Raw genomic sequence first — 27,637 nt, forward strand, 5'->3', positions numbered from 1 at the left:
TTGAATGGCAATCTAAACTGTGATAATTTCTTCCAATTTTCCCAGAACTATAAGCAATAATGAGCAGCATGAGCAGTACTGTGAGGAGAATGAGGAAAACTAAAGATAAGCAGATATAATTTTGTCTGTTTGAGTTAAAGACCCCAATGTTTTACCAGCTAGGAACAGGAAGAAGAATGGATTTGACACTATCTGTTAAATACTCTCTGCTTGGAAGTGTCTTGATTAGGACATGCTGACAGGTCTACCACCTAGGCTTCAGTATCAGGTCACAGCTCCAGAAAACACTGCTTTTTCTGGGCCACAGCTGTTTTAGTTGTACAGTGTACCTGTTGAGCACATATGAGAATTCTTAACCACTCACTAGCTGAAATAGTTCAAACATATGTTCAATTCTGAATGCAACCTACAAGAAATAAGCATAGTAGGAAAGGTGCTTAGTGAACCTCCAGCATGCTAAGCAAGACAAGTTTCTCCAAGGGCTGCTGGCACAGTTCTGTACATATGACAGGGTTCTAACTGAGAACCCACCAAATAGCATCATCCCTCCATCACCATGGCCATTAGTCACAAAACTGTGGTTTCAAGCAGTTAAAGAACCTTTTTGTTGTGTCTTCTTATTTATGTCAGACAATGCTATTTAAAAGCTAGCGAATGCATAGTGTGTAAGTAAATCAATTAGCGACAGCTAGGAGTAACAGGAATTTGGTACACATATGCTAGCTGGAACGTAGAAGAGGGCCTTTCTCTACTTTCCATAAACTTAGTCCTTCAGAGGAACAGCCACACTAAAATTTGCATTGACTAGCTCAGGGCATAACCCAGCATCAAAGATACAGTAGATGTCTGTAATAATATTCAGCAATATCCACACAGAGTTTATACTTCTTGAAGTTCTCATGACCACACTTATTCAATACTCTTATGGCAGCTGACTTTAATCTGCTGAAGTGGGATCTATAAATGCTTTTTGGGTATATAAATCACATCAACATTTTCAACATACAGAAGAAAACCTGGTTGCTGAAGACCAAACAAATAATTTACAAGAGCACCTCATTCTACAAATCAAAAAGAAACTCTCAGCCTTTCTAAACACATCTGACTTCAAACCTTCTGGAAAATTCTTTTAACATTAGAATGATTTTATACTTATTTTTCAAAAGAACACACAAAAACATGTCTTATAAACAGTCATCTCTAAATCAAATATACTTACTTGCTTAAGCATATTTAACTGTTCTTGTAGCCTCTGTGCTTTGTCTGCTTTCTTTTTTATCTCACTGAAATTCAATTTGAATTCTGCAAGTCGTAGGCGCAGTGAGCGACGTTCCACTTCTGCTGTATGAAGTCTTTGTGTAAATTCAAATATTTGCTTTTGCAAGGATTCTATGTTTTTCTGTTAACAATCAGAAACAAATTTATGTGCTTTAACATGAGCTAGTTTATCAATAAAAGTGTCACATGTAGTACCCAAGCAAATTAAACAAAGCTCTCATTTTGTCCACCATCTCTAAGATGCACGAGAGTGCAAAAAAGTGAACCTGTTTCACCTTCATACTCTTGAGGGTAACTGAAAATTCTGTTTTCAAGGAAGTACTATTTTAATGTAAGGCCCACAATAAAAGACCAGTTATTTCAGAAGCTTTCTCTATTCCCTCTGATTATAGGGAAGAAGGCGATCTTTACTGAAAAATGGAACACAAAGCATTAGAAAACAGAAAAAAAAAGCCTCCCCAAAAAACACAACAAAAAGACAACTCCATAACATTTAGTTGAAGCCAAAAGCAAGTTAGTTCCTACAAAGCAGTACTACTTTGAAAGAACCTTAAAAACCCTTTTTCTTGGATGCATCAAATCTCTTCTTAAAATTATTTGACATAAAAGAAAAAAATATATTCATGCTCTAATGCTTCTTGTTGTTGGGAATCTAATGTCTACATAGTTGACTTCAATGTAACAATCTCATAAACTGAAACAAAATAATGGTACTATCAAGAGAGCTTCATCCTAACACTTAGACCATGAACCTACTGCTTACATGAAGTAGGACTATAATTATGCATACCATACTGGATACTCTGTCACACAATCCAGCTTCCAGGGCCTGGGTATTTATTTTATTAAGTCCATGAGCCAGGCTCTGTAACAAGGAGTCTTTCTCCAGATCAGTAATGTACTTGCTGTGGTCTAATGGAACCGTCTCCATTATAACATTCAGCTTGTCCATAAGTTTTGAAAACGAATTCCTGGCTGCACTTAACAGTAACTTTCCAGAAACCCAGGACTTTGTACCTTTAAAAAAAAACCAAAAAACAAAGACAAACAAAACCCCCAAACAGTCAAACAAAAAACACCCTACAACAACAAAAGCCAAACCAAAACAAAGAAAAGAAGCATCAAGTATGTTTTTAGCTCCAGTTTCTTTCAGCAAAAGAAAACACAACAAACAATATCTCTAAGATACTCAATAGAAATTTTCCATTAAGGACAGGAAGATTGAGTACAAGTCTCAGAGAGAGACTTCAAGATAAATTGTGTATTTAGCTATGAAAAGTCTACTCCTATCAATTTACAAATGGGAGGGTAGAATAAGAGCCTAAAGAATAGGATTTGTCACAGACTACTTGTCCAGTTATTATCATGTTCTCCAATACCATACTTTTTAAGGCTTTCTTTAGTGTTCTAATTTTGTAATTCAGAAAACATACAAGACAGATGCAAGCAAATGGAAGTCAGGCCAAGTAAGTCAGAAGTGATAGCACATGGTAAAACACTTTCTGTAATATTTACAATGCAAATTTGTGAGGGTTTCCTATTTCTCCTCCCTCCCTTCTACAGATGTCTAAATCATTTGCTGTTGAAAATTAGTGAGGCTTGGTACCTTAATGCCATACTATTTATATTCTTAGACAAGAGAATATAATTTACCTTATTCCAAGGCAATTAAAATTTTACAGCTACAATTACGTATTTTCCCACAGGATTTTGGTAATCATCCTTCTCATATAATGGACTTAAGGCCCCAGCACACCCAACATGTCCTGCTTACTGCTAGATTCGTCAGGTCTGTAATTAATAATTGTGTTTAATGTTGATAAATAAAATTGTCAGTGCTCCTTCCACTAATTGGTATTCCAGATAACAGTTAATAGGTTTATTTATGCCTTAATAAAAGTCTTGTAATTTAGTTTTCCCTCTGCTAGGCAGGTCTTAATCTGTCATTACTTGTCTTATGATACTATCAGTGCAAGATGACAAGCATAGAAGAGCTTATTTACATTCAGTAGTACAGCAGATCTCCTGTTGCTGCAGTGAACTAAAATATTTACTTAAGAGTATAAACAGAAAAAAAATAACCCTGGCTTAAGTTAAAGAATTTCTGTTTATAGACTGTGAAGGAAAAAGTCAGAGATACAAAGCAAACAAAGCATGATTATTGATATATTTTTATTACAATTCTCGTTGTAAAGAAGTAATTTATATGTGACGTTGAGATTTATCTGTATGCAATAAAAAAAAAAGCACATGAAAAAATCAAATATTTTATTTTCAAAGCCATTTGCCTGCTTGGTTTTGAAATAGCATCACTACAATGATTCCAGTGCTTAACTGGAGTATCATTTTTGAGTACACACTCTCCATAACCTCAGTGACTAGTAGATTTGTCTTTTCTTCATGACTAAGATAGCACCTTTTTAGTTAAAAATCTTATGAAGCATTTTTATCTTACACTTCAAATAACATCCTTTGCAATTTAAAGAAAATATTTTTTTCATACCCAGAAAAAACTGCTATTTCAATTCTCCAGTCAGAATGCATTCACTAGTTGAACAATTAGTTAAATTAACCTAAAATTAAAACTAGAACATTTTTATGGCCTTCCATGTAAGGTGATGCCAAAACCTTGTCAAAAACTGTCCTTTGCCGTGATTTTTGTTATATATAGAATAAATTAGCCCAATGAGCTACTGTTCCTTCACTTTTCCCAGTATTTTCACTTGCTATCTCAGGTTATGAAATTGTTTTCCTGACAGAAGCATGTATTGTTTCTTGATATGTCATTATTTCATTGAAAGATGAAAAAAAAATTCTTGTTTATTCTGTTTTGGTGAAATTGAACATCAGTCAGTAGGATTAACTTTGTACTATGCAAGACTAAAATGTTCATGTCAAACTTTTAAAGCTTTGTATACATAACAATTTGTGAAATTTGCATGGAAAACATTGGCTGTTACTGTCTCTGGTTTATGATAGTACAGATTTTGTTCAAATAAATCTAAAATCTAACCTTACAGAAAAATCCAAAACAAACTAAGAAACTCTAACACTGCAATGAACTTGCATTGAAATTGAAGAAAAAAGATCCTTCCAAGACATGCTGGGATGAGACCCAAACTAACTAACAGTATGCAGGGAAACGATCATCAATGTCAAACCAAAACCACTTATTTAAAAGATTGAAAAAGGTGCCTCAAATCAGAGCACACAGGCCCATATATTCCAGTGTCATCTGAGTTTGGTTTGATTTAATTTTTTCAGCTGCCTCAAATGGTCCCAACCTAGGCATTTTTAAACATAATTTCTAAGACAATGAATCATTCCATCTTGATGATCCAGAGAGCACCTTCTTGTAGCACTCTCTCCTGTGATGTATAGTCTAATCTGGAACTGCCATTATTTAGAGATATGAAAGGATTGCCTATTTACAATATTTTAAGAAATTCAACATAAGCTAAGTCAGTTTGAAGATTTAAGTCCTACTTAAAATATTACTTATAGAACATAATCTAATTTTCTAAGTTTGGAAACTTTCAAATATATTCCTTTACAGCCTAATTACTTTAACACTTCCAGAAATTTAATATCAAACTTTATTATTTATTACTATTTTTTGAACCAAAGATTCTTAGGAGACTTGATCTCATGAGCAATAGGATTCCAAGTAATACATGAGCAGTTAGACCTTGAGTTTCTGTGGAAATCACTTAAATAGAGATAAGACATGAAAGAATCACCAAACTGACTGTGGCCATAACATTCCCCGCATGCTTCTTCCTAATTCTCAAAATCAAGTCTGTGTTGAGTGCAGCAATATCTAGTAAATACAGACCAGCAGAATTCTCACATACTTCAAACTGCCAAAATATCATGATGTTTAGGGTTTTCTAACCAGTTGCTTCAGCAGATCCATGCTGCTGCTGCATTTCTCTCATTTTGTCTTCAATTTGCTATTCCTACTGTGTGCACAGGAACACTTGCAGCATAAACCCTATATATATTCTGAAATACAGTTCAAACTTTGCTTTGTAAGGATATAAATTTAAGGTACTGAAAACAGGATGACCAAAGCAGAGAGCTTCTGAAACTGAATCAAAACACTTGTTTCAATGTCTTCTGGTACTGGTTTGCTATTTAAGCTTCTGAGAAATGAAGCATCTTATCCCTGTCCTGCTACTTCTGTCTATTCATATAAATTATCCCTCCTTAAACATACTTCATTCTGTGACAGAAGTGTTGGTATTTTAAAACTACAAGTTACTAAAGAACTAAGGATGGCAGCAAAGCAGAGAACCAAGCAAAATCTTACATCAGTTCTCGCTGCAAATAAATTAAGGAAAACAGTTAACAGCTGGGAATCATGAGGTGATATTTCCAGAGACTGACACTACAATTTTTCATAGGCATAGTAAAGTTCTACACAAGCAAAGACTGAGAAAATTAGGAAATATAGACACAAACCTAATTAAACACAAACTTGAGAGGGAAGACTGCAGAAACATAAAATAAGGACTGCTATGCATTGTATAAACTGAAAACATTTTTTTCTCTCTCCAAAACTCTAAGATAGCAAGTAAAACACACAAATATATTATCCATGAAATTCACTGTTTTCCAGATTTGGAACTACTAAATTCATATTATATAAAACACAGTAGGAAATTATTTCCTTTCAGTCAGTAGCTGTAATGTCCCAAGTCAAAGATGCACCAGTTTTAGACCTGGCACTTAAGAAATACACAAATCAAATAAAAACAAAATTACATAGATTTTCTCTATGGAAAAATATCAGGTTGAGCTCCAGGAAAACACTTCTTTAATATTAAACCAGATGGAGAAGGTAACTAGGAACCTTGTAAGAGTTACTTAATTTAAAAGCTTAGCCTACTTTTCAGGCTAAGCTTTTAAAAACAGGTTAGCCAAATATCTATTTCTGTGGTGTAGATTATTTTTAATATCTCACAATCAAACAGGCAGAATGGTTTCTATGCTTTCTAAAAGCACTCTCCATCCTTCTGTTCCTATGACTCTATATACCAAAAGGATAAAGTATCACTTCACCAATTAAAGAAAATTCAATCTGTTCCATCAATACAGCTCTCAGGAGATTTGATCCAGAATAGTTTAAATAAATCCTAAAAATGGAGATGATGTAACCACCCTGATTATTTTTTAAATCTACAACTATAATAATATACTCTTAAAATTACCTGGTTTGTTAACAACATCCTGCAATTCAGTGACAGAACTGATTATTGCAGCAAGGAGGTTGGAACTAGCAAACCAGCTGAGTACTTCCACACAGTCAAGCTGTTCCTCTTCACAACCTATGGAATAGAATTGCAGTTACCAATATAACTAAATAACTTAGATAAGGCACACTACTTCCTTTTTCAGAAATTGATGAAAAGCTAGAACTGCATAAGCCACAGACTATTTTCAGGACAATTTAGACTGTATTTAATACGATTTCACTGGCACTAAACCAGAAAAATAGATTAGCATTCTAGTTTGTGAAACATTTTTTATACTATTTTTCCTTGTAGAGGGAGGCATAAGCTGGTTTTGGTAACAGAAAGAGACTAAGACGACTATGTATTTCCACTAAAGGAAATACAGAAATCTTACATTAATATTTTACCTGAATCAGTAAGATTTTTTTTTACATTTTTCAGTAGGAAATAAGTACTGCAAGTTTTTAATAAAAGAAGAGAATACATGTTCCCAAAAAATAATGTTGGTGGCAAATAATGTAGGAACATTTCAAGAAATTTATCACATAGAGCAGATGCAGTGGCACCTAGTTCCGAAATCTACAATGCAAATATTGAGGATATCAAACAATGGTGCTCATGTGTGTAGTTGCAACTTTACTTGCATTGCTAAACAGACTAAGCAATTAATTACTAATTCCTTTAAGGGGAAATACATTTATTAAGTTATCTAAAAGTTACAAATTTAGAAATTACATTTGATAAAATGTCATTAAATTTATATTTACACTCTGTTATAAATAATATTACTATATGTTATTCACTAGCCATGTCTTTTGATACAACATTTATCAAAGAAGAAAAAAAATCAGCTTACTTAACAGATTACGCTTGCCTTTGGATTCTCCTACACAAACTGGAATTCCAATGCCTTCTTTTAAGCCATTTGTCCAGGTGAAGAGGGAACTAGAAGACTGTGCTAAAACCTTAAGTCTGTTGGCTGCCAAAACTGCAATCACAGCTCTTCGGAATACATAAATTAGGCCCTGGGATTTTCTTTTCTTTAGTTTTGCTTCATCTTCAGTGTTTCCCTTATCATCAGAGAGAGCATGAACTAGGGTCCTAATCTTCTGGTTCACTAATTCATATATGTTCATTTGATCCTGGAGAAGGTCTCTTTGGGAAGACATAGCACACAGTCGGCGATACAGAGGATACAGGGCACCAGCTAAGAGTGCACAGCCTGCCAGGAGTGAGGAATGCTCCTTCTGAAACTGTGTTAACATCTTTTTCACAGAAGTGTTTTCAAGAGCCAATTTCTCTTTACTTTTTTCAAGTACATAAATTTTTTCCTTATTTTTCTCTGCTGCTTCTTGGTATTCCTGGGATCAGAGGGAAAAAAAAAAAAAACAAAAAAAAAAAAAAAAAAAAAAAAAAAAAAAAACCAGAAGAAATATTTACGAAAAGTTTTTCTACTTAACAAAATCATTTTTACCTAGACAAAAGATAAAAGAAAATGCCTTCTTTCTTCTTCACATTCAAGTAACACACAATGAACAAATATGTTAGTAATGAAAATAAAACTATCTCCTAACAGTTAAACAACATGATACAAGAGAACAAAGAAAGTAACAAAGTATGTTACTTTCAACTTAGTAACTTACTAACAAAGTAAGTAACAAACAAAGTCTTCAGTTACAAATGGATTCCTGGCTCCTGATGATAACCCTTAGTTCTCCAATAGCCTGCACCTAGTTGTCCACAATGCAGTTTATCAGTTGACTTAACAATGATTGCTTAGTAAGCAATTACATGCTCCAATTTCAGAAAAACCATTGCTCTACAAAGAAGAAATAAAATTAGTATAAGGGAGAGGAAAAAAATAAGGAAGGCTCTGGAACATAAACATAGACAGATTGGCAGCAGCTGGAAAAGGGGAAGTAAAGGTGATTTCTTAATTACTTTGTAATCAACCCCCTACTTATATATTCACAGATTAATTAGGTCTCATACAGAACTAAGTTTTCAGAAGAACAGTGTAATACAGATGTTTTTATTCTGCCTAGTGCCATAATAGATTTTTTAAGTTGTAAAACATTTTTTTTCCTCTAAATGCCCTGAAATAGGGAAAGAGGGAGATTTAAAATAGCAAGCTGGTATAGAGAAATGAAAATGATAACAAGTCAGGAAATGCCAGGACTACAGTTAGAGGATGCAGACTGCAGTACTATAATCAAGACACTATGGTGAGAGCTCTAAGTGACCTCAGAGACTTAAACTGGGTTCATGATGCCTAAGAGTATGCTGTGATTGAAACAGTGACTAAATTTAAACAGGCTCCACTGGTATAGGGATCTAATACATTTTAGGCACTGTTGACAAAGAAGGTACTAGCTCAAGTTAAATGCTAATGCTTCAGCTACAACACATGGTCGCAAAATAGCAAACATGGATAGAATTACAAGTCCATACGATGATGAAAACTGAGGATTTTGCTAAGTTTCAGATAACTCTCTTAAAGCTACAGATAATTTTGTTGAACATAGAGTGACAGTATTCCTGTAGCAGTAGTCTAAAAAGAAGCAAACTGGTATAATCCAGCCATATTCTCCTGCATTCTATTTGTTACAGGTTCCAAACTAGTGCTGAGCAAGGCACCCTAGTTTCTTTTACCTCTTTCATTCTTCAAGTACAAAACAGAAAAAAAATACACAGCTATCCCGAGAATGAAAATAGAAGATTCCACGCTTCTATAGACATATACTCTAGTCAGTTCAAAATGTCTTTGACTAAATAAATTTTTTTTTTTTTTTTTTTTTTTGGAAGGGAAAGAATTTGTAATACTATTAAAATACTTCAAGTATTACAAAAATAGAGGCCACTAAATGATTTCATTTCAAAATGCAATTTACAGGCATATGTCACTTTACTATGCTGAAATAAAGTAAGAACATGAACAATACTTTCAGTGCTACTGCATTATTTACAATGTTTGATTTTTATAGATAAAAACCCTGATAGCATGGCTGGAAGGAACTGAAAAGGTAAGCCAAATTTAGAAAACAACCTATGGTTTCTGGCCATCACAGGTGAAAGGCCAATATCAAAGTAAACAAACTGATCCCTACAGGGCTGCTGGATAGCAATACCAACATTCACTGCACTTGCTAATTAAAGTGCTTCTTTAATGCTTTTTGTGATATGGTAATATGCAAAAGTAAATAAGACAACCTCTGACTTCAGAAATGTAACTTTTTCAAGAAAATAGACCTTTCTTTTACTGGTTAATAATTTCTTTTGCTACACAGATACTGTTTCTAGAGTTTTCTTTAAAGCTTGAAAGCATGGTTCTTGAAAGAAACATAGACTTATCTTCCTAAACATTGGCAAGCTGGTTTCCTTTGGTGTTTGAGATTTGAGGGGCACCTCACTGGGTTGCAGAGCTTCATCAATTCCAAGAAACCTCAACAAAATATCAGGTGCTACTAGCAAAACTCTTTTATCCTACTTCTTGCTACCCTTAGCCTTTATTCTGGCATGGAAACAGAACTGAAAACTAGAAATATACACAGAGATTTCAAAACATTTTTTTCTTTTGGAGAGCTGAGCATAGATGGCAGTAGAAGAGACAAGACTCACCCCCACATGTACTAAAGCTGCCCCCAGGGAGGGCAGGCAAGCAGGAACACAATGAATAGAGAGGACAAACAGCATGAAACATGAGCCAGGGCACCATCACACTGTTTTCACTCACAGGGCAAGCAAGACAGGCACTGGGGCACTGACAACCCATGCACTTAGCTCAGTTGGTAATCTTCACTCTCAGCTAAGGTGTGGTGTTTGTTTGGACAAGTTACTTCCTCTGTGCACACCAGAAAGGATGGAGCAACCCAGACAGAGTGTCCAAGAAACTGTGCAAGAGTCTGGGTCTCAGGCTGCAGGGAATGATGGAACCTGGCGCTGCTCTCAGGGCAGCAGAGACAACAGCTGTGTGATTTGTGATCAGGTGGATGACTTACAAAGCTTAATGCTGGAGCTGAGAGACAAAGTAGAAAAACAAAGAAGAATTAGGGAGTCTGAGGAAGAGACCAAGTGGTGGATCCACATTCTACCACACCTCAGAAAAATGCACCCACTGTCCACTTCACATGAAGCCATGAATCCCTCACCCTCTCACCACCAGGTAGCATGGGACCTTAGAGACAGAGGTGAATGGAAACGTCCCAGGTGCTCTTATGCAACAGGTATGGGGCCCTGGAATCTCAGAATCAAGGAAATAAGCATGTGGATGAAAGTCCCTCTAGGGTGGACCGATTATCTAGGACAAGGTAGCCTACCCCCTACATCCTGATTTCCTCAATTAAGAAAAAAAAGAACGACAGTAGTGACTCCTTTTTTAGAGAAATGAAGAGCCCAATATGCCAACCAGAATTAACCTATACAGAAGTATGTTGCCTCCATGCAGCCCAAAGAAGAGATATCACCAAGAAACTGCCAACTGATCCCTAACTACCCTATTAACTGTTTACCAGGTGGGTAGCAACAAAGTCCCAATAAAAAGGCTGTGAGTGATCAAGGGCCTCACTTCAGGGCCTTGGGATAACTGGTCAAGGGATCTGGAGCACAAGCTGTGTTCTCTTCTGTCCTTCCAGCTGCAGGGAATGATGGGGCAAAAGCCAGGAAAATCCCAGAGGAACACATGGCTTCAATGGAACACAATGGTGGTGCTCCATCAGAATTTGTGGGGTTTTGATCATGGGTCAGTTTACATGATTCTGAGTCTGCTGACAACAAATGAGATCCTTCTAGCTCAAAGAAGTATAAGGAACATAGCAGGGTTCACTGAAAAGAGCCTAAAACTGGATTTAAAGGGGGACACGGACAAGGCCAACAGAGAAAACATGTGGGAAGGTGAGAAGTACAGTGATCACCTAAACAGCAAAAGATGCTTAAGAGGGGATGCATCCCGAGGGTACATGCATCCAAAGACATAGTCAGAAGACAAACTATGCACTCCCACTGGGATATATTGACATAATCAACTACTTCCATGGAGTGCCTGTACACCAATGCACACAAAATGGGTAACAAACAGGAGGAATTAAGAGATCTGTGTGCTGTCAAAAGACTCTGACCATTACAATTAGAGATGTGGTGGGAGAACTCACATGACTGGAATGCTGTAATAAAGGAAATGCTATTTAGGAGAGACAGACCAAGAAGGTGAGGCAGTGGAGTTGCCTCTCTTGAGGCAACACCTGGAATGTATAGATCTCTATCTTGGGGTAGATGGTGAGTGAGTCAAGAGTTTATGGGTCAGGATAAAAAGGCAGATCAGTAGGGGTGACACTTGTTGGTGTTCACTACAGGCCACCTGAGCAGCAGAAGGTGGACGAAATCTTCTACAGGCAGCACAAAGCAGCCTTAGAGTCACAGACACTGATTTTTGTGGAGGACTTTAACTACCCTGACATCTGCTGCAGAACTAGCACCATGAAACACAAACAGCCCAGAGGGAAGCAGTGATGACAACTTCCTGCCACAGGTAGGAATATTGTGCTGCTTGACCTCAAATTAACAGAGAAGACCTTGTTGGGATGTGAAGGTTGGGAACTTCAGCATCAGGGTAGGAGGAAGCAAGTAAAATGAAAACCAAGGACTTCAGGAGAGCTAACTTTAACCTCTTTGGGGATCTTCTTGGAAGAATCATACAGGAAGAGCCCCTTAAGGGAAGAGAGGTGCAATAGAGTTGGTAGATGTTCAAGGATAAGTTTCTCCAGGCACAAGAACAAACATCCCAACGCACAAGAAGTCAGGCAAAGGGGGTAACAGACTTGCATAATCAAATGAAGAAGTGTCATTACCCAGGCAGGAAGCACACAGGAGATAGAAAAAGGGTCAGGCACTTAGAATGAAGATAGACAGGTTGTCAGAGTAAGTAGAAATAAGACAAGGAAGGTCAAGGTGCATCTGGAATTAAATGTGGCCAAGTATGTCAAGAACAACAAGGGAGGTGATCCTGCTCCTCTACTCAACCTTAGTGAGGCTACATCTGGAGTGCTTTCTCCAGTTCTGGGCTCCTCATTACAAGAAAGATATGGAGGTCCTGGCACAGGTCCAACAGGTGACAAACGGACTGGAGCATCTTTCTTAATAGAATGAAGCAGCTGGGACTATTCAGCCTCAAAAAGAAATGACAGAGAGGCAACCTCATATATATTGTCCCCTACAACATCCTTGCAGGTAAGCTCAGGAAATGTGGGTTAGATGAATGGACCTTGGGGTGAATCAAGAAGTGACAATTGCATAGCTTAGTGGGTTTGTACAGACATTGTCCTAATAGGGGAGCACAAAATCCACACGGAATAATAATTTTCAAATCTCTGGTTGATGTGGAACCTGCCAGACACTAAAACATAAAACAATGTCTGCAGCAATAGGCTGTTGTTTGCTACAAAGTTGTTTTTTTTTTTTTAAGATACTTCACATCAGTGGTGGAAACCATTCTGTGGCACAGCCCCCAAAATCTCCTCCAAGAAGAGGCACTGAAAAGGAGATATGCAGAATGTAGTCCTCATAGTTCCCTTCCCCGCTCCCCACCACACAAAAAATACGATCAGTGGACCAGAACCCAGCTAGAGGCCTGCAGTCAGTGGTGCTCCCAAGGGTCCAATCTCATTGAATTTATTTATCAGTGACCTGGAGGAAGGGATCAAATGTCCCCTCAGCAGGTTTGCTGGTGACACCAAACTGGGGGCAGTGGCTGATCCACCTGAAAGCTCTGCTGCCGTTCAGTGGGACCTTGATCAGCTGGAGGGTTGGGCAGAGAGAAACCTGATGAGGCTCAACAAGGGCGAGTGCCAGGTCTTGCACCTGGGCAGGAACAGCCCCAAGTGCCAGCAGAGGCTGGGGCTGACCTCCTGCAGAGCAGCTCTGTGGAAAAGGACCTGGGACTCCTGGTGGATCACAAGCTGTCCATGAGCCATCAGTGCCCCCGTGGCCAGGAGGGCCAATGTCATCCTGGAGTGCCCTGGGAAGAGTGTGGCCAGCAGGTCGAGGGAGGTGATCCTCCCCCTCTACTGAGCCCTGGTGAGGCCACAGCTGGAGTGCTGTGTCCAGTTCTGGGCTCCCCAGCATGAGAGAGACAAGGAGCTACTGGAGAGGGTCCAGTGGAGAGCCACGAGGATGATCAGGGGTCTGGAGCTTCCCTCTCATGAGGAGAGACTGTGGGAGCTGGGACTGTTTGGTCTGGAAAAGACTGAGAAGAGATCTTATCAACACACAAAAACATCTCAAAGGCAGGGGTCAGGAGGATGGTGCCAGACTTCATTCAATGGAGTGATCCAGCACTGATGCTGGATGAGAAGCAATGGCCAAAGACTAAGGCACAAGAAGTTCTACCTCAACATGAGGAAAAACTTCCTTACACCAAGGGTAGCAAAGTACTGGAACAGGCTACCCATAGAGATCATGGAGTCTCCTTCTCTGGAGACACACTAAAACCTCCTTGATGCATTCTGGTGTAACCTGCCTTAGGTGACTTTGCCTTGGCAGGTGGGTTGGACTAGATGGTCTCCAGAGGTCTCTTCCAAACCTAACAATTCTGTGATTCTCATCAGTATCTGCAAGTACCTAAAGAAAGGGCGTCAGTTGATGGATCCAGGCTCTGCTCAGTGATGCCAAGAAACAGGACAAAAGTCAATGAGCATAAAATGACATACAAAAGTTCCACCTGAACAAGAGGAGAAATTTCTTTTCTGTGCAGTGACCAATTGCCCAAAGAGGTTGTAAACTCTCCCTCACTGGGGATATTTAGGAACAATCTGGACACAATTCTGTCCAATGTGCTCTAGGACAAACCCCTTGAGCAGGGGGTTTGCACCAGATGACCCACTGTGGTCCCTTCCACCCTGACCCATTCTGTGATTCTGTGAGTCAGTGATTCTGTGTAGTTCAGCTGTTTTATTTATCCAAATATATATATATATATATATATGTACAGCTATGCCTATAAACAACATCAACTGTCCTGTCCTCCCTTTGCTGTGTTTTAAGTACATGGGCCAGACATGCCTACCAAAGACACCTGGTAGGTCAGAACCAGTACAGTTGCACACATTTCTCTTCCTCCCTTTGTACCGATTATAGTGATTTTTCATATAATTACAATATATCCCATGCTTTATCTAATTTACCTGCCTTGGTGTAAAAGGACTCCAACAAAGGGAAAAGAAAAACAACACTTTTTTTTTCTTCCCAGGGGACTTTTTCCTTTTCCTGCTTAGCAAACCTTTGATTTTTCTGTTGAAATTGACATTTTAAAGTAGTTACAGTATTTTTCTCTTACAATATGTTTCTGCATATCAGAGCAAAACCCTTCTATTTTAAGCAGTTGACACAAAAAATGAGGACAGATTTATAAATGTCTATATAATAAACAACAACAACTGGTAGTTAAAATTCAGAGGAAATTTCCTATGAGACTATAAATAATAAATAATTTGTGAGGCTAAGGAAAACGGATAGTAACATTTTCAAAATGGCACACTATCAAATCAAGAGGACTAGACTCCTGCAACAAAAGGCAAAGAAAAAGGATATGCATTTTAAGCTCCATTGACTCTCCAAACATGGAGACCACTGACAAAGAGTGGTATCTACAGAGTGGCTTGTTTATTGCTGATCTGTGATAAGGCTACTCTGGGAATTTCTGTCCTTTAGAAAAACAGTGAAAGTGTTTCTAATTACATCATCCATCTGACCTACAGTACCAGCTGTGAAGTAGTACCTATTTACATTCAGAGATCCTATTGTGGAACCAGGGACCATGAACCATACTGGCTAGGGACAGAATCAGTAGCAGGTGTCACTGCCACTAAAACCTCCAGATTTTGCAGTGTTTTAATTATAAGGAGACCATTCTAAAAAGCCCCATCTACTGCAGTTCTAATAAAGTAAAACAATAATTTTCAAGATACATTGCTTATACTGCTGTGCAATTAGAGGTCTCTGTTAACTCCTGAGAGTGTGAACTGACACTCTATGGTTTGCTTTCACAGACATGTCAACAATTTGAAAAACTAAAGAGTCTCAACACAGGACCTCTGAGGAGAAAATATCTAGAAGCAGTCATGGAAGACTGGTTGAAGACAAAGCTGCAAATAAAAGGAAGCATCCTGTGATACACCATTAGGTTGGTGCAGAACAGCAAAAATCACTCATCTTGCCTTTTCAGAATGGAATTAAACCCTACAAGGGGTTATTTCACTAAAGTGCTTGTAATTAAGACTCAGATCTTTGGATGGAGAATGTAGCAAATTGCTACAGTTTCCTTGTAGTGCTAGAATAAGTGTCCTAGAGTGAGGAGACCCCCAGCTGTACAATGAAATACTGGCAAATTATATTCCACTTGTAGCGATTATATGTTTCCTATAAAACTTAATGAAAAAAGGTTGCTAAAATAATTAAATTTAAATATTGCATTCTGCATCTTTATGTAATCGCTGGCAATCAGTAAACCTTAAAGATCCTTTGAAGATATTCTGTAACTTGTGGCACATTTTCCCTTGTTTCCTTTGGAAATAAGGCTATGATATTCTGTCCGTACAACTCTGATCAAACAAAGCACTGATCTTATAGACAAATATGGCTAACTGGCTCAAAATGCAATAGGTAAAATACAGTTAAGCCAGGAAAAATGGGCAATCAGGACTACGACAGCCCTAACAATAGACATTTATGGACTCTATGGATGGCAGAAAAGGAAAGGCTTAATTTGGCATTTGCAAATTGAAAGTCATTCACAAATTAGAAATCAAGAAGAAATTAGACTGTCTTCTTGAGAGCTTGACACTTAATAGTAAGGAAGGCAAACTGGCACACAAGATGGAAAAGAGATTGTTGAATCATTTAAGTGTATACAGACATTGCACTACCAAGATTACAAAACTACCAGCTTGTACTCCAACATTACAAAGCCTTTGTTAGAAAACATGCCCAGATGTTTTCTAAGGGAAAACATTCCCCTTTTAGCAATTCAGTAGTCCTGTACAGCAAGCTGACAGATGAGGTTTTTTTCCAAAAAACATGCCTAATGTGCACTCCACAAAAGAGATAGATTATCAGTACGTGCTTTACATGCTATCTATACAATTCAGCTGCAGAGGCTGGGAGGTTTAACACCATCCCAAAGAACAGTGCAGTAGTGCAGAGCACCTATTTTTCACAATACACAAGAGTTTTTAAAGACATGAGCCATCATCCATAGGAGGAAGAAATCTAAATTGCGTAACTCCACTATTGCTTTAGGAAGGAAATGTAAGTTTTAAAATTAAAATTAAGCTTCCTTATTCCACCCTTCTTTTTGTTGGTACATGGAAGCCATAAGCTGAAACTACAGGATGTTGGGGAAGTTAAATATAAATCTGGATGCCACTCCACTTATTCCACTTATAGTGATGTTTTTAGCCTTTTCAATATCCAACAAAAAATGTAAATATCAAGTAAAAAAAAATCTAAAAAATTCTAACTCAATCCTAAGAATTCACCATAAATTGCTCTGTAAAAAGAATACTTCATAGATATATTTTTCATCACACAAAGACTTCCAAGACTAAAATCTGCATCAAATATAGCATTCTTCAGATGACGTAATCACAGGTGGCAGTCGTAAGTAACAAGGCATACCTTATTTCCTCAATTTCACAACACTTTTAATTGAAACACATGTAAATGAATGTGGTGAATGTGATGGAAAAGATGGTGAATGGTGGTTGTAGAATAATAGTGAACATTTCAAATTGCAAATAACTTGACTAACATTCAGTACCAACAGTTTTACACTTTTGACCCACTGCTCACTGTATCATCTGTGTAACAGCATCCTCTAATTCTGTTGAAATCTACCACTTCTAATTGGTTTTTAGGGTCAGAATGTATATATCTAAATTTATCCCCAGATGAGACCATTTTACTGTATCTCTATACAGTCTTTGCAAAGCATGAACTGAAAAAACCACTGCTGCCCTATATAATTCTTAAATCAAGCAAATTCAATCTTACAGCCTTAACATTCTCAAAACAATCAGTAGCAACTGTAAGCCGAATTAGGCAATTCACTTCCAGAATGTTTTAATAAAGACATATATTGCTTATTATAAATTCAGTCAGTACTAGCATGGAGTTTGCAGGTATTTTTAATTTTAAACTACCTTAAACTTGTTAGGGGGTCAAACTACAGAAATAATCCATTAAATATTTACAAGAAAAAAAAAAATCAGAAGCACCATACCTGTGCCCTTGCATGAACTTCCCCAAGGAGGCCTGAGTACTGCTGTTCCAGATACTTTTTTTCATTCTGCCAACAGCTTGCCTGTGCTTTCATTTGCTCAGCCATTTTGTTAAAAGCATCTTCCTGGCTCTGCTGAAGCTCCTTCATAGTATTGGACTTGTTTTTACAAACATATTCCAGGTGAGATATCTGTGTGACAAGCATTTAAAAATAAATTCTTTTACTTCTCTAAACACCTTTTTACTTTATGGTGCATATCAGTTTAACCACAGAAAATCCTGGCATAAAATCTAAACTGTAATTCCTTCAATATATTAATTAAAACTTAGTCTTTCATGACAGATTATTTACTTGAGTTGTGCAACAAAATGAGCAAAAAATTAGATTCAGTATTGCCATTGTTGTACCATATTGCAGATATTTGTTGCTTTCTTTGTTGAAAACCTGAACTGGACACTTCTCCTATGTTTTGGTTTTTTTTACACGAGCATTAAATCTTGTGTTGGCAAAGTACTAATCTAAGTATACCAGTCCATTAGCAGTTTGCAAGAATTGCAAGTAATATGTAAAAAAACAGTCCTTAATTTAATTTCTGTTTTAGTGGAAAACCAAAACATTCCAGATACTATTAAGCATTAAAAGAATTTCAGGACATTTTAGCATACAGAAGTTTTTTTCAACAAGTACACATGGATTCACTCTGTGGATAACTTAGGAGCTCCCATGCAAACTAAATGGAGGAATGAATCAAAGTAACAATAATCTTTAAATCCACACACCTGCAATTAATTATGAGAGAGTATCAGCAAACTACTTTTCAAATATGTCACATAGAAATGCAAGAGGAAAATTTTGTTCCCAAGAAACCGGGTACAACACAAGTACTGTTCAAAATCCCTGAAAAGCTGGTAGGTATCTAAAAAAAGTCCTAGAGCCCTCACAGTCAATATCAACAACCATACTAAATTAAAAAGCAAGAAACATTATGACACAACATCCCCAAACACTGCCAATAATGTTCACTCCCTTCTCTTCCACTCCTTTTCCTCCTTTACTTCGAAAGTAAAACAGAAAAGTACATCAAATGTTCATTATACAGATTTTATTCTACCCCTTTGGTAAGGGAGTAGGTCCAACTGACTGCTGGGATATTCATTAAATGATGGGCAGAGTTAAAACAATTCACTGAAACCAGTCCTGCATCTTACTCAGACCAGAAGAGTGGTCACTCCTGAAGATGTAAAATCTTCAAAAGAAGATTATGAACCTTACTATGTCTCAAAAAATGTCAACACAGACAAGTTACGGAGTTGCTGTACTAGTCTTAGGACCGACCTGATCAATGGAGCCAGAAAATGAACTGAAATTCTAAAGACTGTCATATGTTAGTCTGTGGAGTCAGTTTGATTTATTTAAAAGGAGATCTCCTCTTTCCTAAAAATGCAGGGATTTCTGGAGAGAAAGTCCACATAAGCATACTTACTTCCTGAAAAGTACAGCTCCTCCCTACAGCAAATATTGAAATGTTCTCTAAAAACAGATATTTTCTATTTGTGTTACTGAATATAATTCTACAATCCATGAGTTACAACTAAATGAAAAAAAAATATACTGTCATTCTTTCAAATGAAATAATAAACTCTGAATAATAAACATATAATTTAAAGATGATACTCCTTGAGTAAGGGCATTTTGTTTCAGTTTTATGGTAAAATAAAGACTTGCTTTATTAGTGTAAATGACTAAGTTCTTTGAATTGCTTCATCAGTAAGATTAATTTATTTTCTTTTAATTAGGTCCCTGTGGCTAATATTGGCTAGTACTATTAGCATGTCCTGCACTGAAAGTGGAGCTTAGAGACTTCATACAGACTTCAGTCACATTTACATGCCCACAGCAATGGCATCAAACTGAGTTGTAGACAAGCCATAATTAATGGTATTGAATTATTAACGTCCAAATTCTTTTTGAAATAAGATGAATGTCAGTCCTTTTTAATGATACTGCGATGTGGACAAATGTCACTGAATTTAATAGAGGTAGCTGGTGCCTAAGGACACTTACCTTCTCATTAGCCCTGTTGAGGTCTGAGATCAGGGCATCAACATTCTCCTGCAAGACTACACAAAGCTCAGGCCAAGAGAATCTATCTAGGATGCCTTCTGGTTGTTTTATAAGTACACAGCCTGCTATCAAATGCTGGTATAAGCTATGAAGGAAGGTTAGTTTCTCCTGAAACAAAAGGAGAATTACATGATGTATCTGAACAGTGTTAGAATTTAAAGATATGCATCGCATGGGCAGTAATATGAACTACATGCAAGTGAAAAAAAACCCCCACAGCTCATTCAAAAGCCTTTTTCAAAATACCACAACTGCTAATATTTTCAGTCATACATATTGAAGCAAATGTAAGAAAACAGTTTTTACAAAATGTGCCTATTCAGACATAATATATAAATAGCTTATACAAATACAGAACAGTCCTGTTGTTATCACAATGACTATCTTATACAGATTAAAAATTCCATGCTATTAGTACATGCAATTTATTTATTTATGGTAAATGTTCAGTTATACTCTAACTACACCAACTTACAACAACTGCAGAGCATGCAGAAAATTCTCTGACTGACTTGGCAGCACAACACACCATTTATACAACTATCACTCCAAAGTCTTTTTAAAATTGTTTTTATGGATTATATATGAGACTAAACAGCCAGATTAAATAGGCTTTTAGCTTCACAAGTTAAATTTTACAAACCATGACACATTCATTTACACTGATTTAAGTCAATAATACAATAAATTGTTGCAAGTTATAAATAAACTTCAGCAATAATCTCATGCTATAGAAATTCCATCCTTAATGCTTGTAGTACATATATGCAACTTAGCAACTTTAATTAAGACAACAATAACAAGGTGTACCTCAAAAGTCACAAGGACAAAGTCTGTAAACTATTGCAAAGGTTCCCATTATTTTCCATGGGCCTTGGTTGAGGTTTTACATTAAGAAAATAAGGATGGCCAAGATCAGAAAGTAGGATTTTTCTGAGCCCTTTCCATTACACTTAGGTGTACTTTCTCAATATTATCTTACAGTATTTTAGACAATTAAAAATAAATTGTAGTTCAGCTTAGTTTAACTTTGTTTCTAACAGATCTACAAATTCTCCAAAGAAAATCCAGTGTGCCACCATCATTACATTTGATGTTTGAGCTGTGATAAAACTAGGAACAGTAATTATACATTTGGCGCAAGAAACAGGATTCCAAGACCCCAAATCAATTCACACGTGTTGAATGCAACCACAGGGTTGTAGACATGCTGACTTTACAATATAGCCAGACTTCTAGTTTCCTCCACTTTAATCATTATCTGATGTGTGTAACAATTCCAGCTGCTTCATGTGGAACCTATTTAAATACCAGACTGTAAAAGAGGTGGAAAGAATGTTTCCTTTTTACTCAGTTGGCATCCATATCCAAATTTGTGGAAGTAATGAGCTCAATATGCACAACAACTACAAGTATATAATTGCTATTGCTAGTACAGAACCGCTTTATTGGTCAGAAAAAGCAACAAAATTAACATCTGTTAATACATATAAGGAGAGAGATAATAGTTCTGAAATAAGACATTGTAGATCGATTCCCACATATAGCACACCACAATTAGCTAATACATAAAAGGTAAGAATTTCTAGGTTTTGTGGCATGCATGCAAAACTACCTCAATTCCATATTTGCTATCTATAAATTGCCATGTAGATAAGTAATTAACACATGATAATGACAATATTAGATGTTTCAATTGTAAAACATTTCTGCTAACTTTTAATTTGAAAGGAAGAAATAATTGTTTGTCAGGCATAGGTTTTTAAATAAAATCTGTTTTTCAAGAATTCAAAATACTGGAATGATTAAGCTATTAGTTCTGATATAGAAGAAAAGAGAACCAATATGTCCTGAAATCCTGTAGATATTAAACACATATTTCAAAATACATATCTTAAAATCATATTTTAGAGATAAATCTCTTAAAACTAAGAGTAACCATCTGATGTATGTAAATGTATAAAGCTGAGATTAAATAAAGACTCTTTGACAGTCATCTTGTCTCTAGTAATACCTCCATATCCTTCTGGTAAGCCCTGGTAAGCTTCTGGATTTCATTTTCAGATTCTGTGGCACGTACTTGCTCTTTCTCCCAGCATTGCTGTACATCCTGTAGTTCCATTTTTAAAGTTTCTATTAAAGTCTCTCTGTCTGCACACTTAGAGTGCAGATAGTTTAACTCTTTATTGGCATCAGCCATGGTATCCTGAGCTTCCTATAAAACAGAGGGATTTAACAGAAAAGCTGGTATGAATTTTACTACCTTATTCAAGTGTTCATCACCTGAGGAAAGAAAGAGTCATATAAGCACATGTATTCACAGGATTCCAGGCTAGGTGGACTTTTTCTTTCAAGAACAGAATTTCAAAATTTACAATTTTGAAATTGGATTTCCAATGCTGTCTAGTAGCAAGCTGTTGAAGAGGTCTCTTCAAAACCCTGCAACTAGACAGCATTGGAAATCCATCTCTAAGAGGTAAAAGCTCCATGATGCAGTAATCTTCACAGTCCCTTCTGCCCCCAAAAATGAGATGCAGAACACAAGGAACTTGTCCTCTGCAGAGTGCAAAGCTCTCAGACCTATTCAAAAGATACATTATTTTCTTAAGTGAATCCCTGATCTGTTAGGGCTGAATCTGCAAGCAACACAACTTCTGTTGTGCATTGTATTCTATACATGCAAGATAAAAAAAGTGAGGGCTCTCTTTGAAGGCTTGACCATGGGAAGTAAGTCATAATCAGAAATGGTCATAAATACCATTATGTTACCAGCACCAAAATCTCACCAGGTAAACACAGAACTTAATACACTATCCCTTTAGAGCCAAAATATGGTGCAGCTACACTGTATTTCCAGCGCTGCTAAAGTTTGCAAAAGGTCAAACTGAAAACATTGTTTATTTTTCATAAAATCATAGCTTCATAGACCATAAAAATCATACAAAAGATACCACCAAATTCATCAGAAAATGACAAGTTTCTAAATAAAAACATTAAAATATTAAAATAATTTTAGATTTCTAATACATATGCTTTCAGACTGGATCTATTACCAAAAATTTAGAGAGATTGAAAACAGGCAAGTTGCATAAAAACTGGTACCCTGTGTGTGTAGCAAGCTCAGTTTGTGTGTGAAGAATACAAGTATCATTTGCAAAGGGTTGCAACATTTTTAGGTGACTTAAAAAGGTGCTGTAACAGAAGCAGAAGTACTAAATCTCCTGAACATAAATTAGTTTAAGTTCATAACAGGTAACAACACATTATGAACAAGTATCCATTAAAGTGAAGATTCAATGAATGTCACAGAGCAGCACTGCATAAAACATAAAGCAGCTTATCATCAGCAAAAGAATCTGAAAAATGCTGTGTTTACAGACATTCTATTTTGGCAGTAATACAATACACTGCTAGTTGGGAGATTAAGTTAAAACACAACCTCAGGACTTGCTCACTCCCTTGGCTATTGATTTAGCCAGACAGGACATTACAAAAGTGGTGTCAGGTAAAAAGAGAAAAAAGAATTTTTGTTCCAAAACTAAAGGAAAGTGCTCTGAATGACTCAAGTGTTTTTATCTCAGAAAACTTTTACTCCAAGAAATTTTAGGCTGCAGACTTTACAGCTGTTAAAGACAACTTGATGCATCACATGCATTGACCTTTCTGATAAACACAAACAAAAAAAATAACGAAAGAATTGACATCTTTAATAAAACATACCTTCATAAGCACAGAGGTAATTAATTCTCTTTCCCTTTTCTTGAGAAAAACAGTTAAATAAAAAAGATTACTGATAATTATTTCAATATAAAATGATACCCTGCAAATTTATCAATGTATTTTAATTATTTCAGAAGTGCAATCATTGAAACTATGTACTTTATAGTGGTAAACAGGATAAAGCAGCATGGTTTTACACAAATTTGCAAGGTAAACTAGTTTTCTCAACAGACTACAATGATATAAAGACTTAATCTGATAAGAAAAAATGGTACTTTTAATCCAGAAAGACATCTTTTGCAGAATGTTCAAACTTCATGCTAAGTTCATTAAACCATACCTTAAGGTCTTGTCTTAAAGCACACATTTTCTCCTCAGATACCTCAAATTCTTTTGTCATATTTTTATATAAAATCTTCATTTTCTCAAGCTGCAAAAAACATGAAAATCAAACAGGCTTTTACAGAAAGGCTGCGATGATCTGTTAAATATAATAGAAAAGAAGAATTTTGTATATGAAAGTAAAAAACCAAAATTTATTTCAATTCCTTGGAGAGCTTTTGTACTTCATACAATCTAAATAACATGCCATTAAAAAACACTAAGTAACTCTTTTATAATGATTTAAAATAAAGAGTAGTGGCAGAATCCCAAACTGAATCCATTCTTACCTATCCTATCAACTCTCGAAATATCTGACAAAAACACAGATTTTGAAATGCACTTGAAAGCATAGTAAATTCAGATAATGATCTGGGGAGTGGTTGGAGAAAACAAGTTTTCAAGTCAGTGGCCATTTGCAGAAATTGCCCAACTACAAGCTTGATTCTTTACTGAGCACTGGATAGTACTCACATATTGTAAAAAGCAGCAATGTACCACAGAGGCACAGTGACTTTTAGGATTAAAAGCAAAAGCAATCTCAGAGGTTGCTTAATGTGTACTAAGGTACCATCATGTGTACTAGTTTCACTTTTCCCTTTCAAAAATGGTAACAATATACCAAAATAATCTGTATTTCTGTTTATACGATGATACTGCTAACACCTGACATTTAAGGAGCAACTCAGAAACAGAACACCTCATTTACAAAATTTATTAATTACATTTAAAATGTTTATTTTTATATTTGATGTCAGGAAACTTGGCAGACCCCTTAGAAATAATCATAGTAAATTAAAGAATGCTATTGGAATATTTCCAGTCCTTTTACTGGTTTACTAGGCTTTTCCCTCTATCCAAACATATTCTGGTGTCTGCACTATATGGAAAGCCAGAAGCTAGTTATCTACAAAACCCAAAACACTTCTACACCTTTCTAGTTTGTTAGTTTGTGTGGCTACACAAACTAACTAGATCTTTTAATCTAATGTTTAACATAGTAAGTTAAAGATGATGCATGACAAGTTTACCAGCGTATTTTGCATATATATACAGGTGTACACATACATTAATAAATTCATCAATATGTGGGATCTTGTTGAAAATCTTTTTATAAAGAAAATTACTTAAATTTTCATACTGTTGTGTTTCATACTAAAACCCTTCCTTATAGTGTATTAAAACATCCCAGTTTTATTGCACAATGCCCTTCATAGTCCCCTTGTGCATTATTGTATTATTAAAAAGTTTTATTATTAAACATATCTCACACATAAAAAGCCAAAAGCAGCATTCTCTGTGGGGGTGGGGGTAATCAAGAAGGACAGAGCTCTGCCCTTTCTGTGCACCATGAAGGTGCTCAGTGATCTCTGGCTCCATATGACAACTTCAGGGTCAGTCACACGCAGTCCTACTGGGAAGTCTTGTGGCAGGTCATCTGTTGGTCCTGCTCTGCTTGCGATTTATTTTCCTTGACAGTTCATTCTTCTTTCTGTCAGAACACTCTCTTTGCTTTCTTAGAAGCCACCCCCTTGGTCTCCCCACTGCTGTCTCTGGCACAGTTTCACAACAAAGCACATCAGTAAGCCAAAGCCTGCTGAGTCGACTTTTCAACTGTGCTGTCTATCACGTGATGCTCCTCCTCCCAAATAACAATTCGCTGTGGGTAATATGTTCCTAGTTACTTTACTCTTCAGCTTCCAGACTTGGGTCTCAGAAGAGTTTCATAATGACTATACACATCAGTTCTCTTATCTCGCTGGGAGAGACTTAACAGTGCTTGCTGTTTAAAAAGTATAATTGTTACCATGGTCACTTATTTTTGTGCCCCATGAACAAACTCAAAGGTCTTGTGGGAGACAGCATTCTTTTTCCAATAAAAGGGGCAAAACTGATATACTTTTTTTTTGCTTTTTAATTTTTTTAACCTATTAAGTGACTAGCTAGACTATGCATTTGTCAAAATTAAAGACAAAACCTAGAAGTGAAATAGAGTGCTGGCACCTTTACAATCTCATCACACCTTGCCTTTCTGTATTTACCAGTTTTATTCAAAGACTAATCACAAGTTTGTACAAAAAGCTTTAATGGTGCAGTTAACTTCTTTCTACAGCCTTTAAAGCCACTAATGAATAAAACATTTACACCCAAGAGGAGTAATTTAGTCAGACTACCAAAACAGACAAGAAAATAAATACAAATCTGTAATTTCTCAGTCAGTAAAATGAAAGGACAGCAGGACTGCATGGAAAACATCTGATTTTTTTCAAGAGTAAGATTCCCAAAATTGAAATATTTCCAATATATTATTTTCTTAGATAACTTAAAAACAGTACTCTAACAGTCCTATTTTAATTGAAATGATATCAAAATAGCTCCCAAAGAGTATCCATTGAAAATACACTCTCCTCAGAAAATTATACCAGTTTTAGAAGTACAGGGGAGCATAATAATTTACATGCCTGATACAGCAGTGACTACTGAGGCTCAACCATTGTGTATTTAGGAACATTGCTGTATGTGCAGTTGCCCTCTTAGATCATTATCTTTTAACTAAAATCCTGTTTATGAATGACTTGTTATCCTAAATGTTTTTTAAAAATAACCCCGAAAGATTGAACAAGAAAATGAAATTAAACTAGAAAGACAAAAAACCTCTTCTCCTGGTCCTCACAAATGTGAAACTTTACTGTAGGGCAAGCTTAGAGAAATAGTAGCAACAGAGATTTTTTCTTCGGGCATACTTGAAGCTGTCAATTCAACATTCCCACTCTTCAGCCGTTTTTTTACAAGTGAAGTGTATGTTCTGCTGCAGGCCAAATGCAATACATATAGCGCCAAACATTGCAAGTGTTACCTCATTAGACGTATCTTCCAGCTTGTTCTGGTAAGCTGTCAAGGTACACCTCAAAGTCTCAACGACAGAGCAGCTCAGAGGTTTATCTTTGTCCTCACAAGTGCCTGAAGGAAAACACAGAACAAAAATTAAGCCTTAAAGCCACAGAGAGAAAATTACTCACCCTGGATGTGAGGTATTAGAATTAGTTAGGGCTTCAGTGACAATAAAGCACACTGAAGCCTTTTTTGCCATAAGAGATGCAGCTGTATAGCCATGCTTTCACAGCAATTATAGCTGAAAGACACTTGTATAAAACCTTTAATAGAAGTTACAGAACTGTTAATTCTGGATTACATTTATACCTAATGCATTTGGTATGCAGTCTCACATATTATTTCTACTGTGGTCAAGACTGTGTCATTCAGTCAGACAAGCAAACTTCGAAACCACACAATTATATATGTTGAAAAACATCTTGTCTGAAAGTTAAGAATGTTACACTTTTCCTGACATTATTTTGCAGTTGTGACTAAGCATGCATATAGTAATGCAGTACTTCATTTACTTAAAGCCTTACCAAGCCAAAGATCACATGATTATGTTATGCTTGGAGAGGACTTAATAACGTTTTAAATTATCTTGAATTTTATTTTAAAGGAAATGAGAAAAAAATATTATCTGTCTGCAGAGTTCTATGTAACAGTTCAATTAGAAATCTGATATATCCATTACATACATACTAAACTCATTTATTAAGCCTTTAGTTTGAGACTTCTGATCTTGTTGCCT

The 27,637-nt window shown here is 36.3% G+C and overlaps 1 protein-coding gene across 25 annotated transcripts in view; it reads right to left on the reverse strand.

Moving 5' to 3' along the window:
- CCDC171 (coiled-coil domain containing 171) overlaps nt 1-27,637 on the reverse strand; it is a 161,685-nt gene that overhangs the window by 79,286 nt on the left and 54,762 nt on the right. For 17 of the 25 annotated variants that reach the window (XM_085566918.1, XM_085566923.1, XM_085566933.1 and 14 more), the window contains 9 exons: nt 26,867-26,970; nt 23,969-24,058; nt 21,923-22,123; nt 19,849-20,016; nt 17,785-17,973; nt 7,372-7,876; nt 6,492-6,608; nt 2,069-2,358; nt 1,220-1,399 (listed from right to left, as the gene is read on the reverse strand). In XM_085566918.1, the coding sequence (XP_085423044.1) occupies nt 1,220-1,399; nt 2,069-2,358; nt 6,492-6,608; nt 7,372-7,876; nt 17,785-17,973; nt 19,849-20,016; nt 21,923-22,123; nt 23,969-24,058; nt 26,867-26,970 (1,844 nt within the window). The remainder of the gene's footprint in view (nt 1-1,219; nt 1,400-2,068; nt 2,359-6,491; nt 6,609-7,371; nt 7,877-17,784; nt 17,974-19,848; nt 20,017-21,922; nt 22,124-23,968; nt 24,059-26,866; nt 26,971-27,637) is intronic. The other 8 variants (XM_077790231.2, XM_085566912.1, XM_085566915.1 and 5 more) reach the window with 2 other exon arrangements.

This window comes from Lonchura striata, chromosome Z (genome assembly GCF_050655825.1).
Source record: "Lonchura striata isolate lonStrDom1 chromosome Z, ASM5065582v1, whole genome shotgun sequence".
NCBI lineage: Eukaryota > Metazoa > Chordata > Aves > Passeriformes > Estrildidae > Lonchura > Lonchura striata.